Source organism: Oncorhynchus nerka, linkage group LG22 (assembly GCF_034236695.1).
Source record: "Oncorhynchus nerka isolate Pitt River linkage group LG22, Oner_Uvic_2.0, whole genome shotgun sequence".
Classification (NCBI taxonomy): Eukaryota; Metazoa; Chordata; class Actinopteri; order Salmoniformes; family Salmonidae; genus Oncorhynchus; species Oncorhynchus nerka.
In genome coordinates, this window is record NC_088417.1 from 89,575,502 (window position 1) to 89,601,159 (window position 25,658).

Genomic DNA, 25,658 nt, shown 5'->3' on the forward strand with positions numbered 1-25,658 from the left:
TGGGTGCATGCTTATTAGGAACTGGAATAAGCAACTTCATAAATGTATCAAGTGTAGCCTCTGGTTGCTCCTCATTACACACCATAGACCAGAAAATATTCTTTACAACATAGAAATCACTACAAAACTTATTGTATGACCTCTTATACACTATATTAGGCCCAGCCTTTGGAACTTTGGTTTTCCTAGACATGGCTACTATATTATGAGCTCTACATCTAATGGATTGGGATACTGCTTTAGAGCAGATTTCTGCAGCATTAGTACAAATGTGATCTTTGATTTCATTCCTATGCCGGTCTAAATACCCTGGTAGGTTGACTGATAACCTGAACCATGTTGCAGCTTCCTTTTGAGTGGACAGCTTGATTAATGTCACATACATTAAGCATTTTACACACATACATGTTCTGTTACTAGCAACTGTCCATTTCCTTAACATTGTTTCTTGGGCTACGTATGTTAATGTTGGCTATTTTTATTGCTTTACTGGAAGGCTTATCAGAGGTAGATAGGACAGTGATATGCATGTTTGAGTTGATAGTGTAGGGTGAACAGCACACAGTGGGCTTCTGACTAGGGCAAACCACCTCAGTGCTAGTAATGTAACTCAGGTTCATAGGTTATTAGTGGTTAGTGATACTACTAATACAAAAATAAGCATACAATATGTTTTGTCCCTTTAAATGGCTTTTATTAATTACTTATTAGAGCAAACCCAATCTCTCTCTCACACACACCTTTCACTACATCAGAATCACTCAACAAACATGTTGGGTTTTTCAAAACACAGCACAAATCAACAGAAACTTAGCTTAAAATATACACAATGTTGTCTTGGTAATTACTTTAAAAATGTTGGTCTCTTCCTTTAAAAACGTTTCACTAAGATTATATAAAAAAAAAAAGTTGTAAAGATAAGAACAAAAACAGAATGTAAGGTGGTGGATTGTAAATCCCAGGCAGCCAGAGGCCTCCCTTCTATATAGCCTTCACAGCATCATCTATCTCAGAGATCTGATCTTTTAGCTGGTTCCACTGTTCTGGGTTCAGTGAGATACCTGGGGACAGAGCAGAGACCAGTCAGAGAGTGGTTAGTAAACTGATCTAGTATCAGTGAAATACCTTGGGACATACCAGAGACAAGTTAGACAGAGGCAGGTCCACTGATCTAGGTTCAGTTATAGAATCTGGAGAGTAGCATCACTGGGCTTGATGTCAAACATGAAATCTGGGTAACCATTGTACAGTCGTGGCCAAAAGTTTTGAGAATGACACAAATGTTAATTTTCACAAAGTCTGCTGCCTCAGTTTGTATTATGGCAATTTGCATATATTACAGAATGTTATGAAGAGTGATCAGATGAATTGCAAAGTCACTCTTTGCATTGCAAATTAACCGTATCCCCCCCAAAACATTTCCACTGCATTTCAGCTTTGCCACAGAAGGACCTGCTGACATGTCAGTGATTCTCTCATTAACACAGGTGTGAGTGTTCACGAGGACAAGGCTGGAGATCACTCGGTCATGCTGATTGAGTTCAAATAACAGACTGGAAGCTTCAAAAGGAGGGTGGTGCTTGGAATTGTTTCATTGTTCTTCCTCTGTTAACCATGGTTATCTGCAAGGAAACACGTGCAGTCATCATTGCTTTGCACAAAAAGGGCTTCACAGTCAAGGATATTGCTGCCAGTAAGATTGCACCTAAATCAACCATTTATCGGATCATCAAGAACTTCAAGGAGAGCGGTTCAATTGTTGTGAAGAAGGCTTCAGGGCGCCCAAGAAAGTCCAGCAAGCGCCAGGACAGTCTCCTAAAGTTGATTCAGCTGTGGGATCGGGGCACCACCAGTACAGAACTTGCTCAGGAATGGCAGCAGGCAGGTGTGAATGAATGTGATCTCCAGCCTTGTCCTTGTCAACACTCACACCCGTGTTAACGAGAGAATCACTGACATGATGTCAACTGGTCCTTCTGTGGCCGGGCTGAAATGCAGTGGAAACGTTTTTGGGGGATTCAGTACATTTGCATGGCAAATAGGGACTTTGCAATTAATTGCAATTCATCTGATCACTCTTCATATCATTCTGGAGTATATGCAAATTGCCATCATACTTTTGGCCACGACTGTACAGCTCGGTCTATGAATTTGAGAGCTGTTACATTTCTCCAGCCCCATTACTAAGCTTTGTTATTGTTTCAACTGCTGATTGCCCCTTTAGAAATGAAAGTACCCATATTGAAATGTAACTTCACTTAATGAGTTTATAATACAGTCAATTAGTTCATACCTAGCAGTTTACAAATCATGAATGAACAAATATATATCCTTGTTGGTTGAAGCACCAAAATGACAATAAAACAATTTTAACCAATGATTAATCAATCCATATGTTTGTATAGCAACAGCATGTCTGTTGGTTCAGGGGCCAGGTGACTCATTTATAAAACACCATGTAAACACTAAATGTGCCCCAAAACATGTGCGCACCAGTTCATGCAAAAGTTGGCATTTCTAAAAAGTGAACATGACGTGAGAATGTGCTTATCCTCCCGTAAACTTTAGACCATGCGTACGGATAGTTTCTAGTGGTTGAAGTATTTCATTACACGAAGGCAAAAGTAGCCTAGTAGCTTTGGGGAATATATGATGACACTCTTACTCATAACAACAGCTAGCTAAATATAATAACAATATAAAATAAGTTGCCATTTTTTAAAAGAACGAAAATCAATGTATTTAATCTTTGCCTTCTAAAATAATTAGAAATAGGCATCTATTTCCTATTATATATTTAAATTTCCACAATCGTTGCATTATAAATTCCTCACCTTTTCATACTTGCAAAATAGCCTATAGGCCTACAACAAGTTAGGATAGGCTAGAATTCGTCCCATCTCTCATTTAATTGGACCTACTTCACAGTAGCAAATAGATATGCTATTTCAAGTATTTTGCTCTATGAGATCTGAGCCGAAGAGCAGTTTAACAGTAGAACAGATGGTTCATTTTTTCCATTGATTATTTGCAGGCTACATCTGAATACTGTAACATCAAATTTCTCAAATAAACTATATTTAATTTATAAACATAATACTGTATATCATAACCATTGTGGAATTACATTCCTCACATTTTCTGGACATGATAAGTTAACATTCCCGAAGTAGCCATACACCAAATTACCATGCACCCCTCATTTAATTGGGCCTATTAGATAGGTGATTATAATTTCAAGTTTATGCTCTATGGATCTGCATGGTGGCGCAGTTTATAACATACAATAGAATTCAACGTGTGAACAGACAGTTAATATTTTATATTGAAGTGTAGGCTACCAAAATAACCAGCAAAATGAGCAGTCCCTTGTTTACATAGTCATGATATCGAATCAAAATAATTTATTTACTGATACTTCTTGTTGACCTTTATCGGCAGGCCTACACTGTAGTTTTCCTTTTTTCCCCCAGAGTAGACAAGAATTTGCAGGCAGTGCAGAAAATCTTTTTTCAGGGAAAAGTTATTGCAAAACATTGAATTCAAACCTGTTTACAGGTCCACACAATTTTGGCAAGAAAAAGGAAATGTCCAACACCTCCAAAGACATTTGATTATGTTCGCCGTTGCTATTTTCTTTACATACTCTCTTGACCTGATTCCAATACTTACAAAGTATACAGCAAATAAGGGTGTTATTGACACAATAAAAGATGAATGATGGGTGTTTTTCAGTTAGAATTCTCATTCACGCACATAGTTTTATGACAAGTCTGAATTATAACAGGAAACATGCATGTATGGTGTGATCCAAGTTAATAAATCTCAATATTTGTCAGCGTGCGCAGTCTTTTCAGACATGGCGCAGATATTTGGTGTTCAATTTACGCAACAGTTATAAATGAGGCCCCAGGGGCCCTGTAGTAGGTTTCACACCCCAATGACAGGTTTCTTACCTTTCCTGCCAGGCTTCATCTCCCCCTCCTGATCCATCCAGTACTCACGGATGTCGATCAGACATTTACCTTTGAATTCACGAACGCTCACATACCGCATCTTCCCAATCTAAAATAAAACAAGTAACGTAGAGACAAAACCATATCGACATGCAGGTAATGTTGCATCTTTTGTACTGGGGATGGACTAACACTGTTCTTCACTGCTTACCTGGAACTTGTTGTCATCCTTGTCCTGGTTGCGACTTCCCTTGGAAGTTCCACCCGGCTTGGAACTCTCTCCCCCTTTCGGTTTCTTAGCTGCTGGTTTCTCTGGTGCTGCCTGCTTTCTCTTCTTGGACTACAACAGGGGTTCATTTCAATACGTCACAGAAATATGTATAAACATTTGTTTTGAAAGTGCAAAATTAACCTTCTGATAACAATATGGACATCAGCACCATAAATACTATATAAAAACACAGCTTCCATATTGAACCCGTCTGAGCATTTTTAAATATTTGTGTCCTTTTTTTATTTGATTGACTGAACTACAAAACAGTCACAAGAGTACTGTAGGCTGTCTTTACTCTATGGCTGTGTGAGGGGGGGGGGGGGGGGGGGATAGAAGAGTCACATTTACCTTGGTCTCAGCTTCACTGTTGGAGTCACTGCCACTGCCACTGCCAGAGCTTGAGGACAGAACTTCCTTTGACTTGGGCATCCTGGAAAAGGAGGGATGCAATAGCTGAATAAATACCATCCTTCCATAGAACTTCATACAATGTTTTCAAATAAATCTACATTACAATCTGCATGATTTTGTTCAATCATAGTGTTTTGTCTCCAGAGTGTCGCAGGATTCTAAGGCACTGCATCTCAGTGCTAGAGGCGTCACTACAGACCCTGGTTCAATTCAAGGCTGTATCACAACCAGCCGTGATTGGGAGTCCCATAGGGCGGTGCACAATTGGCCCAGCGTCGTCCAGGTTAGGGGAGGGTTTGGCTGGGTAGGCCGTCATTGTAAATAAGAATTTGTTCTTAACTGACTTGCCTAAATAAATGAAGCTACAAAGTAAAACTTTAAACGTCTGACATTGGCCAGCAGCTGGCGCTATTATTCATTTTATGTCATTTGTCATCTGTGTCCAATTGGAAAGTATGCAGCCAGCTATACACTCGTGTTCCCTGGCGACCGACTCGTACAAAAACCATCCTCCATTCATGTTGCAAGGTGCGTCGGTTTCCTTCTTAACTAGCTTTAACGGCGAGCCGCCGGGGAGAGAAAAAAAACCTGGGAAAATATACTTAAGTTGAGGACTACGGTCCAAACACTTAAAAAGACACACCCTGCCTTATGCACTTTGGGGAAATGATTTGCAAACTTCCCTTGCTTGGATACGTAAGCCCCTCAGCCCTTGTTTTTAGTCGGCTTTGCGAGTAAATAATTATGTTCACTCCTGGCCTGAAACTTCCCATAATTCAATTTGCGACGACTGTACATCCGCTAAGAAAAGTCCATTTAATGATCCATTTAAAAATCCTTCCTTCCTTTAAATGTTTTTTTTTATTAACAACAAATCAAAACATGAAGTACATGTGGGAACACAAGTCTATATAAATAATGTACAAAAAGGACAATTGGGCTAGGGGGTACAATATCATATTACACAAGGACCTTTAGGGACATACATACTTATTATTCTAACAGCTTTTTTGTTAGTAGAGTATTTAATTGTCTTAATATACAGTTCAATTTATTTTTGTAAGGTAAGAAAAGGTGGTGTTTTGTTTGTAAATTTATATTTGTGAATATGAAATTTGGCCAAAAGTATAATTAAATGAATTACACAAAAATGTTTCAGCTTATTTCTATCATAGGTAAAGAATCTAAGCAGTACATCTATCCACAATAGTGTAAGATCTTCATTAAAAAAATGTGTTCAATTATAAATCTACTGATGTCTTGCCACCGTTTTCTTACATGAATACAATGCCAAAAAAGATGCAACACTGTTTCTGGGTGGTCATTACAAAAGGAGCAATTTGAGTTGATGTTTTCCTTAAACTTCTTCATATAGTGGTTGGCAGGATAATATTTATGAATAATTTTAAAGGAAACTTCCTTAATTTTGTTAACAAGTAGGTGTGTGTGTGGCAACATCCAAACTTTTTCCCAAGAGATATCAATAAATCCATTCCAATAAGGTATGACATAAGGTATAGATACAATATCCTGCTGAAACAAGGTTTGTATCGCTCTGTTGTTGAATGGACCAATAGAGAAACAAATCTTTCCTACTGATGAGTCAACAGGGTCAACGGAAGGTAGGCTCTGCGGGTCAGGTCTTGACACGTTCCTGAATAATGAAGAAACACCTGAGGGAATGGCATCTAAAACAATTGCAAATCTTTAGGCGTTACAGGGACCTTGTAAAGTGATAAGAATTCCTTATAATTGAGTGAAAGACCCTCTGCATTTACCAGTTGGCTCACCAATAGGTTATTATTTCGGGAACCAATATTCTAAAAACAAAGAAGTATTTTTATACAATATATCCCGATTATTCCATATATAATATCTGTGTGGAGAAAAGTTATGCTTAGAAATTAAGGACCATGACAAGAAACCCTGCCGAAGAAAAGCAGAAAGTTTCACTGGAACTTTGTCAATATTATAATTGCAAACCAACGTGAAGATAAGGCCATCAAAAGTAGAGAAGACATGATGAGGAATAAAATTCCACATAGAAGTGGGTCTTCTTAGGAATTGTTTTATTCAATTGATCTTAAGTATTATTTAAGGTAGTAAAGTCCAGAAAATGTTATAAGTGTTCATTACAACAGTTTCCCTAATGTAATGGGTATGGTTTATCCACAGAAAGTTGAAAAGCATCTGGTCTATCTCCTTGCTTATTTTACCATCAAGATAAAAAGATAGAGTGCCATATGTTGGTCTAGAGATTCCTAATAACCAAGGCTGAAGGTCTCTTCCTTTTAAAGATAAGTCCCTCTGTAGCCATTGATTTAGCTTATTCTGGGTTTTTAAAATAAGAGGGTTAAAATGTAGTAAGCCTCTAGACTTCTGATCATTTGTAATGGTTATGCCTAAATATGTCAGTTCTTCTTTAACTGGAATACCATAATATGAAGGTGTCAGTCTTTGACACCTATGAGTTCACATGTATTAATGTTAAGATATAGACCAGATGCTTTGGAAAAGGATTGTAATCACATTGATCGATATGGGAATTTGGTTAGGGTCTTTCAGAAAAAGTGTAGTATCAGCCAGCAGGCTTATAATAATTTATTTACCAGCTATGGAAATACCGTGTACAGGACTGTTATTTAAAGAATTTGTAAGAAGTTGGGTGATTAATAAAAACAGGTACGGAGAGATAGGACAACTTTGCCTAATTCCTCTCTTTAACTCAAATCTAGGTGAGGTGCCATATTTCAATTTGATAGAGAGTCTTAATAGACTTACAGAAAAAAAATACCCAAAGCCAAGTCTCTCAAGGGAGTGGAAGAGGAAAGGATGCTCTACTGTGTCAAATGCTTTATAAAAATCTAAAAAATTATATGAAGCTATCCTCAGTTATTAGGTCTGAGTAGTCAAGTATGTCTAATACTAGTCTGATATTGTTAGAAATATGTATGTTCCTCATAAAGCCAGACCGTTTCATCAATGATTGCATCCAGGACTTCTTTCATTATTTTTGAAAGTAGTAAGGCTAATATCTTAGTCATTATTATGAAGACAAATTGGACACCAGTTATTGATGAGCAGCACTTATTTCTTAGGCTTAGGTATCAGTGTTATTAACCCCTGACTCATTGTAGGAGGGGGAACATTGTTTTTAATACTCTCTAAAAAGACTTCCTATTTGAAGGGAGCTACTTGTTCAGAAAATAATTTGTAAAATTCTGATGTAATTCCATCAACACCTGGTGATTTATTGTATTTTAAAGGTTTGATAGATTCCATAATCTCTTCAACTTTGATGGGTTCATCACACTTAGATCCTATGTCACTGAGAGTGAACATTATTCAGTGAGTCAAAAAACATATGTGGATTCCTGACAGTACGTAGAGCTATACAATTTTCTGTAAAAACTGCTACAGTATTTAGCAATTAATTTTTGGTCATCTGTAATAACACCATCAATGTTTAAGTTATGGATAGTGTTATTTGTAGAGTGACATTTCTCAAGTCTAAAGAAACAGGATAAATTCTGTTCTCCCTCCTCAATCCATTTTGCCTGGATCTAATAAAGGCCCCTTCTGCTTTTAATCGATTTATGTTATCCAGTTTATTTTGTAATTTAATCAGTTCCATCTTCTCCTCCCCAGAGAGGCTGACTGGGGACCTCTGAGAAAGGGAAGTTATCTTAATGATCACCTTTTCCTCCTCAGCTCTTCTGGTCTTACTACCATATTTTCTAAGGTATTTGGACACCTCAAATTTAAAGAGCTCCCAGTTCTTGCAATAAGATTTTTCTTCACAAGCCCTTTCCCAAAAGTGTGAGAGCAGATCTTTAACCTCAAAACGTAACTATATCATTATTTAATAACGAGCTATTTAGCTTCCAGTAGGATGCTCTACCAAGGTTGGTATCAGGGGTAAATATTCTGAAATCAATGTAAATGGCCCTGTGGTCTGTGAGGGGAGTAGTACAAATATTTGTAGTAACACACTCCCCATCAATACATTTGGATATAAGCCAAACATCTATTCTGGATTGTCTGGAACCGGTTTTGTTATTCCAAGTGAATAATCTGTCGGCCGGAAACCTCTCTCTCCATATATCAGTAAAATTGAACTTTTCCATAAAGAGTATTAAACCCAAATTCTAATTGCTTGGACTACCTGGGGGCCATCTATCAGTTGAATTATCTATAGTAATGTTAAAGTCCCCTCCTATCAATAATAACATTTGGGAAATTTAGATAACCAATGAAGTATATGTTTCTCTATAGATTCAAGCAACTCATCATTCTAATGTTTGGTGTTGTACCCGTAGAAGTTTACAGTAATGAGTGTAATGTCATTGTAACTGATCAAAAGACCAATAAAGTGACCAAAGGGGTCACATTCCGAGTGTAGAATATTACCACCAAAGGTATTGTTCATTGTAGTGACACCAGCAAAGCGTTCAGATCCATGGGAAAGCCAAATATCGTTGCCCTACTGTAACCTCCAGAAGTTGGCATCAGCCGAAATTGAGTGAGACTCTTGAAAAAAGCCGAAATCTGTTCGAAATTGTTCAGCAAATAAAAATAAGGCCTTGCGCTTCACATTATTTTGTAACCCACTAACATTAAGAGAAACTATAGACAAAGACAAAACAACAAAGATTATATAAAAGTATAAACTGTAGTAGGATGAGTCAAACGTAGGAGCAGTGAACGTAAGTGAGAAGGAACCCGAGATCTTCACCATTTAAGTCAATTTAAAGTGAAAATAGCTTATTCCAAAAACGGCTTTTGAAATTCAACTCAACAGAATATTATGTTCAAGACCAAACCAAGGGTTCTTTGTAGTAAGAGAGACTAAAACCCCTCTTTAGTCTAATCAGGAACTATTCTGAGAAATAAAATTCAAAATAATAATTTTAATAAAAGGGTACCTGCTATTTTAAGAGCATATGAAAACTTTTTTTTTATTATTCATATGTTCCTAAGACCTTTTTCACTTGGAAATAAGTATTAATAACTAAAGTGTCCACTTAATTTGAGGGCTGAGTGGGTAGGGTGTGTCTTTTAAGTGTTTGGACTGCAACAACTGTCATAATAAAACACAATTTCCCACCAAAAATGCTACTTCCCGATGTTCAGCCAATCAGGTTGTAGCAGTCTGGCTGAAGGTCGTCACTAGTTACCGCAGCCAAAAAGTCATAAACCAGGTATATTTCTACAATTGTTCCTTCTTACAAAAATGTGATTCTAACCGTAACCACATTGCTAACCTTGTCTAACCTTAAATTAAGACCAAAAAGCTACTTTCTGTTTTCATTCATCTTTATGTGGAGCATCAGGAAGTAGCATTAGCCAGTCTACTAGCATGATGGAAAGTTGTTTTATTGAGACAGTACGCATATTTGTCGTTTTTTTTCAGGCGGCTCGCCGTTAAAGCTAGTTAAGGCGGAAACCGACGCCCTTTGCAGCCTGAATGGAGGATGTTTAATGTACGAGCCGGTCGCCGGGGGTCATGAGTGTATAGCAGGCTGCGTACATTCCAGTTGGAAGCAGATGGCAAACGACGTATAAGGAATACTAACGCCATCTACCGGCCGGTTGGGATACCTCATACTGTAGACATCTTGGGTTGATAATATGCAGATATCTATAACATTTCCACTGAACATTTTCCAGCCTAGAAAAAATAGCTACACTATAAAACATTTTACAGACAGTTTTTATGCCAGTAAAGTCAACTGTATAAAAATAAATCACGACAGCTGTCATATAAAAAGGAAGTTTCGGCACTATTTTATAAATGCCGACGGATCATTTGTTGGTTCAAAATGGTGGGATGTTTAAATGCTGGTCAAATTAATTATGCCAGAAATGGCGCTGGAAACGCCTTTATGCGCAAATATTGATACAACAACCATCATATCAAAGTAAATTTGGAGTCACGAGTTTATATGCTGTGTTCCTCCCACTACGACTTGGGAAACCATTCAGTTTATTAAGCTACAGATTAAATAAATTATGAATTTGACTTGGTGAAAATCCACGGTGATCTTGACGCTACTTTTCCAAAAATATCGAGTGTCCTATTCTGGTGACATGATCGATGCTTGACAGGCATTTGACAAATAAAAAAAAATCTCGCTCTTTTATCCATAATAATCAGGGGTTCCCAAATGTTTTCACTCTGACCCCCCTTCCAGCGCGCGTACGCACAAGCACTGTTCATGACACAAATTGTTCACACCCCTCTTGTTGGTGGGGAGAATATTGCAGGTTTATAGCTTCGTTCTTGCAATTCTACAAATTGTCATGTGGTGCGAAGAAAATTTTGCCTGGCTACCGTTTCCCCAAATAAGAAGTGAACCTGTATGAAATAACTACTGGTAATGGTGGTGGTTGTTTGGATTATGAGAAGGTGAAAATACAGGCAAATAATATACTGTTTTTAAAGCAATAAAACCAGTATATTATTTGCCAATATTATTTTCACCGTATCCAAAAGTTGTCCACGTGATCATCGAATATGCAAATGAGTCATTGTTCTGTTCTGTTCACTATTTTCATTCGCAATATAGGACTGTTTCGCTCGAATTATTGCACAGCTCATTGCGTTATTATAGTACACATATTTTCTAGATAGGTAGGCCTGAATGAACCAAAAATGCAAAAATGTATCACGATCAAATCAATCAAGCATGCAACAGCAGCGTCCTTGCAGCACGTTACAATGTTGCATATAACGATAGCTATGCACAGGGGTTCGTTCGCTCTAGGGATTAAATCTAAATAGCAACATTAGCTACAGTACTTACGTGCAATGTTTCCCTGTATGAGCTCGAGTGTAGTGTTCGCGGATGCAGTGCGTGAAGGCGGTAGATACAGGCCTGCAAAATGTCTACCCTAGTGGTTCGAGGTTTACCAGATCTTGATTCCAAATGAACTGGATTAAGTACTTTCACCACAAGGCTGTTCTACTGTTCCGGTGATCTAGAAGTCAGTCACGCGAGTTTGCTTCAGGTTCGTTGCACCCGGACGTACCGTTTATATTGAATTGTGGGAAATTATGTTCTCTTTCTGTGCTTCTGGTCACAGTTAGTAGGCTGTGTTAACAATTTTAAAGCGGCAATCTGCGATTTAAAGCAACACCGCGCCGCTGTTTAGGTAAATAGCTGAGGGATGTTTCTAGAGAAATGTAACCAGTAACCACTCAAATTCATTGACAGCTATGGATGCAAGGACTTACTTACCATACACAATATACAAATTATAGTATATACCATGTTTTGAGGCTATACAGTGTTTGTTTACAATTGCATTGTTTGCAAACATTGGAGTAAAACAAGATAATATGTTGGTTTCTGATAGGGTACGACAGTTCATGAGGCATTTATAAATTCAATTCTTCAAAAAAATCTATGGGTTATATTGTAGCGATGCTCGATATACAATTCCCACAACTGGGGTAACCCTATTCGTGTGATGCGCAGGGTGTTTGCCTTTCACACCAGTGACCCGTGTTTGCTTCCCTGTCGTTTGCCCGTTTCCTACAATATCATGAATTTAAAAGTCCAAAAAGGGAAGTTGCAAATGCATATTGCCCCCTTTAAAAGCCACATTTACAGTCTTTATGCTATTAAATCAAATACATGCATACAGAAAGCATTTGTATTGATAGTAAATTTGACAACAGTTCTGAAGAAAAAAATGCATACATTTTAGCAATCACTAAAATATCAAAATAATGTATTATATCAATGCTTGTAAGAGTTGTTTTAGGTTCTGTGAACTAGGCCTAGACACAGTGTAGTATCTGATAGGTCTATATCCAACTAATTTCCTTTGCATCAGGTCAACATTAAGGGTTCATTTATCTCTTGGTTCATTATACAGCTGAAGGTTCCATTTTTGGAAGAAAGGATGTTATTGTTGAGAGTAGGTTAAAGGTGACAAGAGATTTGTAAACAGAAGCATACAATTGCTCCACATTGTGAGGCCCTAATATGAAAACATCCTATAAAATCTTCCTTGGCACAATGTTAAGTACGGGTCAAAGTACGTTGGTAACCTTAGGGGGAGAGAACATAACATTTGTGTTTTATAATTCCGTTTACAAGTTCCTTGTAATATGTCATTCTGAGCCTCCGGGTTCAACCAAGGGTCATATTCACCAGGCACCAAACAGAAAGGAAAATGGAATGAAACTTGGAGGGACTACCTGAACTTGTCCAATAAGAAACCATTTTTTCATTTTCCTTTCCAAAACGTTTTGCTATAGGGTGCACCAATAAATTGGACCCAAGAGTCAGCTGACAGCAGGTGCACTCACAGCAGAACTGTACAGTACTGGCCCACATCTGTTAGGCACACCCAGGACAAGCCACAACATGTTAGTCACCACTGTTGTAGCTATTATGGCCAGGGATATAAGGACACTCAGGACAGGAGGGAAATTATCTTCAAATCAGATCTGAATCTGGTGCAGATACAGGACTTTGACACATATTAGACATTATTTGTTAACCCATGAAAGTTAGCACAAAGTACCCTAAAATTAACCTCCAGAAAGGTCAAACTCAATATAGTAAGGTCAACTGATGCTCTGTAATGTTCATTATAGGGTCAACAATTATTCCTCAAATGCACCTGCATTTCTTAGAAACACTTGCCATGTTGCACAATCAATCTAGCTTTATTAATTGTCATTTGTCACTTCATCAATTGACGTATGTTTCAATCACAGGTTAACTGTTGGCAGATGTTCCTGTCCTGTGTTCTAATTATGAACTCCCGATTGTACTTTGAGCAAACCAATACATTTTTATGACTGGTTTATGTAAGTGTGCAAGCTCTCTTCCAATCCAAAAAATATCAAATAACATGTGTCCTAAGCCAGCATAGTATTGATTGCAGGTGTAGTGTACACTTAACATATCTGTACACATAGCGTCACCTATCACACACTTTATGGACTGTTGCTTGATGCTGTGCAAAGTGCACTGGGCCAATTAACTTTCAAATGGAGGCCAAGAGAATATCCCTAATTGAAATGTTCTATTATTATAAGGATATAACTGTCTAGTAATATATGCATCAATACTTCAGATATTTATGAGGATCTTTTTATTCCACAAAATAGTATAAATAGTGTTATTATCTCTGGTCCTTATGAACCTTAACTTGGGTCTTTGGGCACCCATTGTCAGTGAGGCCCAGTGAGGGCCAAAAATTAGTTTTTGCCTTTTTTCTAGGCCCACCCCACAAATGACCAATTATATAATATGTATTACTAAAAATAGAATATACTGTATGTATGTATGTATCCTAAGCAATTGCTTTAGGATGTGGTGAGTCAGTGGTCTGCTCTGTTTGCAAAACAAAAATATTTTGCTATGGTAACCGTTGACTGAAGTTCACTGTACAAATGGAATAACAATAGCACAATTTGATTCCATGCAAACAAGGACATATCACTGTGTTCCTTCCAAGGGAATTAGCCTACAATGATAAACAGCTGCCTATCTGATTTCAGTTCAATCTGTAAGGACGTGTCTAACAACATAGGTTTGAAAATTACTGTAAAAACAGCAGGTGATTGGGAGGCGGGACTAGCACAGGTGGGATCCACAACTTACATCACCATCATTAAGGCTATATAATGGAGTGAACTTCTGACATTAGCAGAAGACTCTCACTGACTGACAAGCCATACACAGCTGAACACGTTTGGATACTCAAGTCTACTCTGTACCACAAGTACAAACAGAACTCTTGAAGAGCTCAACAAAGAAACAGAAAGCAAGCGCAAATCAACATGACTGGACAAGGTAATTACGTAACAGCTCATTTGATAGTTTTGTTAAAATTGCTATTGAATTTAAGATTTTACCACAAATGAGACATTGTACTATGTTTAATTGCTTGACTAAACTATGACTTTCTCTTCTCTCCAGATCTAACTGCCATTCTGGACTGTGCGCATCAGCTGCGTAAAGTTGGAGACGTCCTCGCTAGTGACACCCTGGACTGGAGATCCAAATTATTGGAAATATTGACAAAACATTACAAGAATATAATCAAAGTTAAGTGAGGGAGTTCAACCCACTCAGTGAAGATCACGGAAACAAGAAGATAGAATACTATCTCAGTCCGCAGTTTTAGTAGCTGTGCAGCAGTCCCGCCTGGTCGTTCAGAGGTGCATTTGCAGCCACCTGAAATGGAAGTCAAGAAGACAGTCTGCCTGGACCTGCACCACAATCCAATATTCAATGGCAAAGTGTCCAGTGCTCACCCCCCCCCACCATGTCAATGGAGAGTGAAAAGGATCAGTAACATTGTGTAATGGCAAAACCAGTGGACCTCTGCTGGTTTGTCGTTGGGACATTTGGTAGCCCGATGGGCAGCCATTCACATGGACGTCAAACGCGAACATCGGAACCAGAGCTGACAGGACTGATCCTACAAGAAAGTACGATGACAAAGGAGGATTATCAGTTGTTGGGGACATGTTTTGGATCATGGACACATGACTTTGAAGTGCTCTGATGCCTTATGTGAGGATTACATTCATTTTGTTTTAAATAATTGTGCCTTGAGCGATTAAAAGTTTTCAAAATCTGCAATATTTTGAAATGATCTGTATTGGTTGTTCAATGTCAGTCAGATAGTAGGCCGTTTCAGCCAAATGGTGTGTATGATATAGAAATAATCAAATTCATCTTCATCAGGGAATTGTGATACAAAAAGGCAGATAAGAATGACAGGAGAGCTACACAGTGCTATATTCAGGCACTTAAAATATCCTTTATTGTGTAGTAAAAAAAAACCTACAGAAGTATAGAGAACACCCTTTCATTTATTACGCTGTACATTCATTTATCAAATTCTACATAATCAGTTTCTCCATACCATATAATCATCATCCCCATCCGATCCCTACACCATACTTGGTCTTTACAGCCTCCAGGTGAGTCAAATGCTCAAGGTAGAAGTTACCCCTAACCACAGGTCTAGGATCGGCTAACCCTACCGCCTGTCCTAACGTTAACCATTACGGGGATCAAATGGTATCTGCCCCGTGTCAATGGTTGGGGGCAACTCCTACTCACCGAGTCATGAACAGTAAAACCAACAGACAGGCATAGAAGAGGAAAGAAAAAGCCCAAACCATTGATGACGACCATCTAAATCTGAATGAAATGTGAATTATATTAAAGCAATAAAAATGTATCAATGGAAAATAAAATACATATGGCATAAAATCAAAAGCGTTAAGATTATACTGCCAGATAGGGACACTTTAAGCCATATAAAATACAATTAGCCTGATTTAGGAGAAGCTTCCACTCCTATCCAGTCATATTTTTCAATACACTAACTAAAGGACAAAGACATTTGTCCGATTTGAGAGAATTTCTTTCTTGAGCCTGTACCTCTTCAAAATATGACTGCACACATGAACACCCGAAACCAGTTTGCCTGTTAAGAGACATGCAATGTCTGGATATCTGCAATAGGATGATAAGAGTTGCAGAGACTAATCTGAAACTGATGGCATTCACAAGCTACAACACTTTAGTACATGGAGAGGGACAGGAAGGAAAACTGAACAGGAATAAAGTTTGTATAGTTTAGTGCCCTGAACAAAATAAATGGTGCTTGGAATAAAACGTTACAATAATTTTTCTGTTAGTTTTTTTTATACAAATATTAAACCCTTCCAGATCCCTTGTTGAATGTGCAAAATGGTTTGGAGATGGTTAACATTTATTAGCAAGATAAAACGACACGATGTCTATAGGTCATGTCTAAGAGCTTGTGTAGAATGCACCCTCCTCAAAGTGACTAACGCAAAGAACAAATAATGTTCTGTACGATCATATCAGGTCCTCTGGTAGGTCATAGGTCATCATATTAGGTCCTCTGGTAGGTCATCATATCAGGTCAGATGATCATGGTGGTAGGTCTGGGCCATGGTGGTAGGTCTGGGCCATGGTGGTCAAGCAAGGCCTAGCAGTTTTAAAGTCCCTTCTAAATGGAAGAACAGAGACCTGTGTGGGTGCCAGCTACTGACACAAGTGCTCAAGGTTACACAAGGTCTCACAGTGAACAGAAAGGTCACGTGCCAAATGGCACCCGATTCGCTATATAGTGCACTACTTTTGACCAGAGCCATATAGGGAATAGGGTGCCATTTGGGAGACACCCACAGGGTACTGGATGTCAACCAACTGGCCAGGTAGAGGACAGGACAGTGACTCAGAGGTCAGGGGTAACTGCCCTGTCTCAATACAGAGGGAGAGCCGCCCTCTGTGATCTTAATCATCTCTGCCATCTCCATCATCATATCAGAACATGGGAGTTCTGAGCCCCACAGGCCTGTAGTGTTTTTTAAAGTTCCGTCTGTTTGTTTCCGGTAGGTCTTCATTTGGTGAAGGCGGCCACCACGGCCCACAGCAGCTCGTTGGCGCTGGCCTTGGTGCTCTCTGCCTCTGGCTCCAGGTCCAGCAGCAGACGTACCCTCTTCATGGCCAGGTCATACTGTTCGTCCAGCAATGGGGCGAAGGCGTTCTCCAGCACATCTGAAGAGTGGGCCAGGAAGATCAGGGCCAGCACACGCTTGTCGAAGCGCCCCGGGTCGTTCACCCACTTGTCCAAGACGGACTCCTGGACTTTCTTGACCAGCCGCTGTTTAATGGTGTCGTTGGTCAGTGGGTGTGTGGTCATGTCAAAGAGGAGGAAGTTCTGTTTCTCCGTGGTCAGAACGCCCTTTTCCACAAGATTTTTGGCCAGGCGCTCACGGACATTCCTCAGCTGGTAGTGCAGCTTCAATGGGTTCCACGTCTCACCTGAACATCAAGTCAAAATCGTAAATGGCCTATATTATATATAAAACAAAGGTATTTTGTTTAAAATGGACTGGGTATGGGAGAGGGAAAGGAGGGGGCACAGTGAGAGCACCTGTCAAATGTATTGAATCAAATCTACATGAGAATGAAGAAAGCCAGTAAAATAAACAGAGATTTAAGAGAACAGGAGAAAGACGGGGGGGGGGGGGGGGTAATCCATTTCTGCTCACCGCTCAGCAGCTCTATCCAGCTCTGAACTGTCTCTGGGGGCTGGGTCTCTTTGATATGCTTCAGGGCCTCGTCCAGCAACACGTCTCCTGTAGGAGCGTCCGACTTACAGATCACCTGACCAAAAATAAACCCGTTTTAAAAAGGTCACAAACACACATAGGTTTACACCGCTAGTGTTGGCTTACACTGCTAGTCCTCCAAACATTGCAACACGCAAAACACACGTCAGACCACCTCGTCAGCATAAACACGCAGAAGGCCAAGGCTGCGTTGCCCGGCTCAGATGTCTCATGTATCAACCAATGGTTGCGTGCCACGTCATCGACTATGCAGTCGGGCACCAGACTGCTATAACATATCATGTGATTTGCTGATCCTTAAAATACCCATTCAGGCATTGTATGATTTGACATGCATCAGCAACGACTCAGAGCTGCCAATCAAAGCTCGGACATTCCATCAATTGGCATGTTCGAATTGGCATTTTGGACTCTGACCCCTCCCACTCCAGATCAGTGTTGTTATTGTCTAGGGGTATTATGACAAAACAAGTATCAATACGGACATGAGGAATTTGCCGGAAACAATGTAATTTTCTGTAATCGGAGAAAGCCAAAAGCCAGAATTTGTCATATCACTCAAGCCATGCCAAATACTGCCTCAACAGGCTGATTCTGCTGTCAGTAAAGACACGGACAGGTGTTGGCCATGATTGGATTAGAAAAAGCCTCTCTCGTTTTCCCAGACAGATAAGTCTCTTGCACAAATGCTACGGCTCCCACTTTCACTCACAACTCTCTCCAAACATTGTGAATCAAAATCCATAGATTGATTGATAGCTAGAAGAAAAGCGGCTAGCTATCTAGTTATATTTTCAGTTGACTTTTGAGGCCATATCATGGAAGTTTTTGCTATTGGTTATTACTTTATCCGTCAACTCAATTGCATTGGTGAAGCTGCTCTCCCGTCCCTTAATTCCCCAGATACACACGCAAGGCTCCCCTTACACTCACTCACCTTAGGAATCAAACTGTTTGGACTGGAGAATCACAATCCATAGCTAGTCATTGTTGTTCTAGCTATCAATTTAGTTTTACTTTATACCACCGTATGGTTGTTTTTCTCTGTCTACTTGGTGTTGTTTTGTGGGCTTCTTTGTCTGTCTGCATAGGCTATTCCATTGCTGAAGAAGACATATTTGTCATCATGCAGTGAGCTATGCCAGTGCATGCTTGCTGTTATTATTTCCCCCAGACATGTTTTTTGAGCAACAGATTAGAAAATAAAATTACAAAATGTAAATAGTTTTGATTGTAGAAATGTTGTGACAAAGGCTACAAGTTGGGATAAGTTTTGCTCCTCTCGAAAGTGAAATGTAGCCTAGGCTTCTAGGACGAGCCAACTAAATCGTAAGAAATAAATGCATGAAGCAGTAGCCGCCATGATGCATTATTTATGAACTTATTTTGTTGATAATTAGGACTATGAATGTAAGTCATGTGCCTTTCAGATGTCGGGATCGTGAACAATGTGTGAATGAATGAAGGAACATCAGAAGCGCTCTGAGCGTGTTCTGATCGTGAGTAAATCCAATTACCAGTATCCTATTAAGTGGTAAACGGATAGGATTACAAATACAAGTATGACGAGTTCGGGACAGCCCTATTATCATCGTCGGGTGAAGACGGAAGTCCGGCTGTTTGGCAGGCGACCAAGTTTATCTGTGTGTTTTAATATAAGGTTTGAAACTTGTGAGTGCTCACCTTTCTGGCCAACAGACTTTTCCTCCTCATGCCACAAGCCTCTAGCTGCAGTCTTCCTCTCAAAGCCAGTTCAATGACCATACACCCTCGAAGACCAGAAGAAATGCAGTCATTCCAGAAGGAAGTGTATCCCTGTTGGAAAAAATTGTAATGAGTCCGTATTGCTTCACAGGGTTAGCGACACTTCCTGGATAAATAAAACAGACATACAAGTGACACGCCACAAAGTGACACGTTTGATAACCTTCAGGTTGTAATGTTGAATATTTCATGAAAATACAGCTAGTAATGTTAGTTAACTACCTAAATGTAGGAATAGCACATTATTATGTTAGCTAACTAGTTAACGTTAGCTGGTTAGAACGTAAACAAACCAGCTAACTTTAGCAAGCTAACTCAGCTCGCTAGCACAACAGGCTAACGACAATAGCTAGCTAACATACCTCTCGATCTTTCAATCCCAACAGCAACACTTCTTCCATCAACGTCAGTCGAGTTTCTTTGGAGTCTCCCTTCTCGTCCTCTTCCTCTTGGCGTGGCTCGTAGTCCTCATCCTCGGACCCCCTCTCCTTGTCGGCAGCTGCATTACGAGAGGCCTCGGTCCTCCTCTGCACCAGGCCCGAACTACGCTGTGTTAGGGAAGTCATCTGGATGCACGTCCAAACAACAGATAAATACAAATGATTTCTGTACCTCAAGATGGTTTTAGGGTTTCCGATGCATAAATGAACACGGCTGTCGTAAACTGTGGTGTAGATCAAGTGAATATTCGAATAAATACAGCAGCAAACCTGCAACAGATTCCTACTTTGATACTTTCAACTTCCTGAACCAATATGGCGACAAGTGATGACGTCCGATGAGGATGCGCTCGCTCGCTCTTCTCTATTCTCTCTCAATTTCAATTTAAGGGGCTTTATTGGCTTGGGAAACATATGTTTACATTGCCAAGCAAGTGAAATAGATAATAAACAAAAGTGAAATAAACAATACCAAATTAATAGTAAACATTACACTCACAGAAGTTCCAAAATAAAAAGACATTTGAAATGTCATATTATTTATATATACACTTTTGTAATGATGTGAAAATAGTTCAAGTACAAAAGGGAAAATAAATAAACATAAATATAGGTTGTATTTACAATGGTGTTTGTTCTTCACTGGTTGCCCTTGTTTTGCGGCAACAGGTCACACATCTTGCTGCTGTGATGTCACACTGTGCTATTTCACCCAATAGATATGGGAGTTTATCAACAATGGATTTGTTTTTGAATTATTTGTGGATATGCGTAATATGAGGGAAATATGTGTCTCTGACATGGTTATGCATTTGGCAGGAGGTTAGGAAGTGCAGCTCAGTTTCCACCTCATTTTGTGGGCAGTGTACACATAGCCTGTCTTCTCTTGAGAGCCAGGTCTGCCTTTGGCGGCCTTTCTCAATAGCAAGACTATGCTCACTGATTCTGTACATAGTCAAATATTTCCTTAATTTTGGGTCAAATTGTGTTGCTGTCCTGGGGGGGTGGGGGGGGGGAGTCTGTTTTTGTTTGTGAACAGATCCCCAGGACCAGACTGCTTAGGGGGCTCTTCTCCAGGTGAATTTCTCTGTAAGTGATGGCTTTGTTATGGAAGGTTTGGGAATCGCTTCATTTTAGGTGGTTGTAGAATTGAACAGCTCTTTTCTGGATTTTGATAATTAGCGGGTATCGGCCTAATTCTGCTCTGCATGCATTACTTGGTGTTTTACGTTGCACACAGAGGATGTTTGTGCAGAATTCTGCATGCAGAGTCTCAATTTGGTGTTTGTGCCATACTTTGAATTCTTGGTTCAAACAGGTTAATGCTCCTCTTCATTCTCTTTCTACACCCACATACATTAATTTCTTCCTAGATCTATTTTTTTATTTTTTATTTAACCTTTATTTAACCAGGTAGGCAAGTTGAGAACAAGTTCTCATTTACAATTGCGACCTGGCCAAGATAAAGCAAAGCGGTTCGACACATACAACGACACAGAGTTACACATGGAGTAAAACAAACATACAGTCAATAATACAGTATAAACAAGTCTATATACGATGTGCGCAAATGAGGTGAGATAAGGGAGGTAAAGGCAAAAAAAGGCCATGGTGGCAAAGTAAATACAATATAGCAAGTAAAACACTGGAATGGTAGATTTGCAGTAGAAGAATGTACAAACTAGAAATAAAAATAATGGGGTGCAAAGGAGCAAAATAAATAAATAAATACAGTAGGGAAAGAGGTAGTTGTTTGGGCTAAATTATAGGTGGGCTATGTACAGGTGCAGTAATCTGTGAGCTGCTCTGACAGTTGGTGCTTAAAGCTAGTGAGGGAGATAAGTGTTTCCAGTTTCAGAGATTTTTGTAGTTCATTCCAGTCATTGGCAGCAGAGAACTGGAAGGAGAGGCGGCCAAAGAAAGAATTGGTTTTGGGGGTGACCAGAGAGATATACCTGCTACATAACCCCTTCCTAAAGGACAAACATTATTTAACACTACTAGAAAGACAGGGTAGAATTCTGTTTGTTATAATTCTACGTTAAATGTATACATAATTGAGTCATTATTCATAAAAAAATCCCATAACACATAAAGTATGGGGATTCTATTGGGGGGATATACAGTTGAAGTCGGAAGTATACATACAGTCATTAAAACTAGTTTTTAAACCTCTCCACAACAAACTATAGTTTTGGCAAATCTACTTTGTGCATGACACAAGGAATGTTTCCAACAATTGTTTACAGACAGATTATTTAACTTATAATTCCCTGTACCACAGTTCAACTTATAATTCCCTGTACCACAGTTCCAGTGGGTCAGAAGTTTGGAAAATTCCAGAAAATGATGTCATGGCTTTAAAAGCTAATTGACATCATTTGAGTCAATTGGAGGTGTACCTGTGGATGTATTTCAAGGCCTACCTTCAAACTCAGTGCCTCTTTGCTTGACATCATGGAAAATCTAAATAAATCAGCTAAAACCTAAAAATGGTAGACCTCCACAAGTCTGGGTCATCCTTGGGAGCAATTTCCAAATGCCTGAAGGTACCACGTTCATCTGAACAAACAATAGTATGCAAGTATAACCACCCTGGGACCACGCAGCTGTCATACCGCTCAGGAAGGAGACGCATTCTGTCTCCTAGAGATGAATGTACTGTGGTGCGAAAAGTGCAAACCGCCATAAAAAAGCCAGACTACAGTTTGCAACTGCACATGGGGACAAAGATCGTACTTTTTGGAGAAATGTCCTCTGGTCAAACCTGACTCAGTTACACCAGCTCTGTCAGGAGGAATGGGTCAAAATTCACCCAACTTATTGTGGGAAGCTTGTGGAAGGCTACCTGAAACGTTTGTCCCAAGTTAAACAATTTAAAGGCAATGTGGCCAAACACTAATTGAGTGTATGTAAACTTCTGACCCACTGGGAATGTGATGAAAGATATTAAAGCTGAAATAAATAATTCTCTATTTTTCTGACATTTCACATTCTTAAAATAAAGTGGTGATCCTAACTGACCTAAAACAGGGAATTTTTGACTTGGATTAAATGTCAGGAATTGTTTAAAAAAAAAAAAAACGGAGTTTAAATGTATTTGGCTAAGGTGTATCTAAACTTCTGACTTCAACTGTAGGTAGCACACATGAGGAAATGTTTTTCTATTTCAAGAATTTCCTTAATTTCTAGTCAGATGTAAAATACACACACGCACAGAGCACAAACATGGACTCAGGTATACCCACTCAACCATGTTTGTGTTCTGCAAAACATTTCTACCTAATGCGTTCTCATATGCATCTTCCTGTGTTGTGGATCCTGTCGCTAAGAAGTTTCATTCACTTTAATAACAACTAATACTCTTCTAGGTTTCACAGTTCAACGCCATTTTGATTCTCTTGTTCTAGACCTGTCTTCATCACTTTAAGAAGTAGGTAATATTGTGATAGTGTAACGACCGTTGGTGGAAGAAGGTGATGACCAAGATGCAGCGTGGTAAGTGTTTATCATTCTTTTAATAAACTGAACACTAAATACAACAAGGAACAAAAGAAACAAAGGAAACAGCTCCGTCAGGTGCAAAACACACTAAACAGAAAATAACTACCCACAAAACTCATGTGGGCAAGAGCTACCTAAGTATGGTTTTCAATCAGAGACAACGACAGACAGCTGTCCCTGATTGAGAACCATACCCGGCCAAAAACAAAGAAATACAAAAACATAGAAAAAATAACATAGAACGCCCACCCTAGTCACACCCTGGCCTAACCAAAATAGAGAATAAAAAGCCTTTCTATGGCCAGGGCGTGACAGATAGTCCAATCACTGTTCTAAATCCCTTCCCTAGTTAGATTTAAAATCCACAACTTTAGCAATAACATTTGATTCCTGTTTCTAACATTTCTGTTACAATAGCTAACACATTAAATTATTTTATTTTACATTCAACATATACACTTCCAGTGAAAAGTTTTAGAATACATACTCATTCAAGGGCTTTTCTTTATTTTTTACTATTTTATACATTGTAGAATAATAATGAAGACATCAAAACTATGAAATAACACATATGGAATCATGTATTAACTAAAAAAGTGTTATACAAATCTAAATATATTTTACTTTTGAGATTCTTCAAATAGCCACCCTTTGCCTTGATGACAGCTTTGCACATTCTTGGCATTTTCTCAACCAGCTTCCAGAGGTAGTCACTTGGAATTTATTTCAATTAACAGGTGTGCTTTCTAAAAAGTTAATTTGTGGAATTTCTTTCCTTCTTAATGTGTTTGAGCCAATCAGTTGTGTTGTGACAAGGTAGGGGGGTATACAGAAGAAAACCCTATTTGGGAGAAGACCAAGTCCATATTATGGCAAGAACAGTTCAAATAAGCAAAGAGAAATTACAGTCCATCATTACTTTAAGACATGAAGGTCAGTCAATACCAAAAATGTCAAGAACTTGAGTTCAAGTTCAAGTGCAGTTGCAAAAACCATCCAGCGCTATGATGAAACTGGCTCTCATGAGGACTGCCACAGGAATGGAAGACCCAGAGTTACCTCTGCTGCAGAGGATACGTTCATTAGAGTTACCAGCCTCAGAAATTGCAGCCCAAATAAATGCTTCGCAGAGTTCAAGTAACAGACACATCTCAACATCAACTGTACAGAGGAGACTGTGTGAATCAGGCCTTCATGGTCGAATTGCTGCAAAGAAACCACTACTAAAGGACACCAATAATAAGAAGAGACTTGCTTAGGCCAAGAATCACGAGCAATGGACATTAGACTGGTGGAAACTTGTCCTTTGGTCTGGAGTCCAAATTGGAGATTATTGGTTCCAACCGCTGTGTTTTTATGATACTTTGGTGTGGGTGAATGGATGGATCTCTGCATGTGTAATTCCCATCGTAAACCATCGAGGAGGTGTTATGGTGTGGGGGTGCTTTGCTGGTGACACTGTCTGTGATTTATTTAGAATTCAAGGCAAACTTAACCAGCATGGCTTACCACCCACTAAGTCAATACCTAGTTTAATGCAGGGTCTTGGTGGTAGTTCAGGTGGTTGAAGTGGTTGGTCTTCATGCAGTGACTGGTTTAGCACACAAGCTGAGCAATTTCTGATCAGTCTTTCAACATCTAAGCAAACTTGTCTCCATATAGAACATTTATGAAGTGTTCTACTGCCCACATGCATCCAAGAGCTTCCCGCTCCATCTGAGACTATCTTCTCTCTGTAGGGGTCAGTGAACGACTTGCATAAGTGGTTGGCTTATTCTATCAAGTTTTCTGTTACCGTTGTCCTACTGGGCTTGCGTCACTAATCACTAATGTTGGTACATCAAGTTTGAAGTATGCAAGACCTGGTTCACTATTCTGGGCTCTTTTCACTTCTCTAAAATTTCCATTCCCACTCTTGTCCTTTTTTGATCAGCTTCCGTAGTGTTTCTGAGAGGTTTGCGTAGTTTGGTATGAATTTCATGGGAAGTCCACATTTCCCCAGGAAAGTATGTAGTTCTCCTGCATTCTCTGGTCTCGGTGCTCTTCCTACAGCCTCAACTTTCTGTGGGTCTGGTTTTATCCCTGCTGCCGTGACTAAATGTCCAACGATTTCAATCTGCTTTAGACTAAAGATGCATTTTTCCTTGTTAAGTGTCAGT

General features: G+C 39.2%; 2 protein-coding genes and 1 long non-coding RNA gene across 4 annotated transcripts; 1 reads left to right on the top strand and 2 right to left on the bottom strand.

Annotated features, from left to right (window-relative positions):
- Positions 1 to 672: 672 nt before the first annotated feature.
- Positions 673 to 11,537, bottom strand: LOC115118440 (activated RNA polymerase II transcriptional coactivator p15-like). The gene is made up of 5 exons (XM_029647039.2): positions 11,448 to 11,537; positions 4,579 to 4,660; positions 4,168 to 4,296; positions 3,957 to 4,065; positions 673 to 1,061 (listed from the first exon to the last, which is right to left on the bottom strand). The coding sequence occupies exons 2-5, from the start codon at positions 4,657 to 4,659 to the stop codon at positions 982 to 984; spliced, it is 399 nt and encodes a 132-aa protein (XP_029502899.1). The 5' UTR covers position 4,660; positions 11,448 to 11,537; the 3' UTR covers positions 673 to 981.
- On the top strand, positions 9,773 to 15,256 carry LOC115118441 (uncharacterized). The gene is made up of 3 exons (XR_003861842.1): positions 9,773 to 9,842; positions 10,055 to 14,459; positions 14,586 to 15,256. It is a non-coding gene; the product is annotated as an uncharacterized LOC115118441 (long non-coding RNA).
- On the bottom strand, positions 13,306 to 20,332 carry LOC115118439 (Golgi phosphoprotein 3). Of its 2 annotated transcripts, none has more exons than XM_029647038.2 (4): positions 19,918 to 20,332; positions 19,475 to 19,606; positions 17,711 to 17,825; positions 13,306 to 15,090 (listed from the first exon to the last, which is right to left on the bottom strand). In XM_029647038.2, the coding sequence occupies exons 1-4, from the start codon at positions 20,119 to 20,121 to the stop codon at positions 14,822 to 14,824; spliced, it is 720 nt and encodes a 239-aa protein (XP_029502898.1). In that variant the 5' UTR covers positions 20,122 to 20,332; the 3' UTR covers positions 13,306 to 14,821. The 2 variants fall into 2 exon arrangements, with proteins under 2 accessions (XP_029502898.1, XP_029502897.1); XM_029647037.2 differs by lacking the exon at positions 13,306 to 15,090 and adding an exon at positions 15,412 to 17,480 and having other exon boundaries at positions 19,918 to 20,331.
- Positions 20,333 to 25,658: the final 5,326 nt, after the last annotated feature.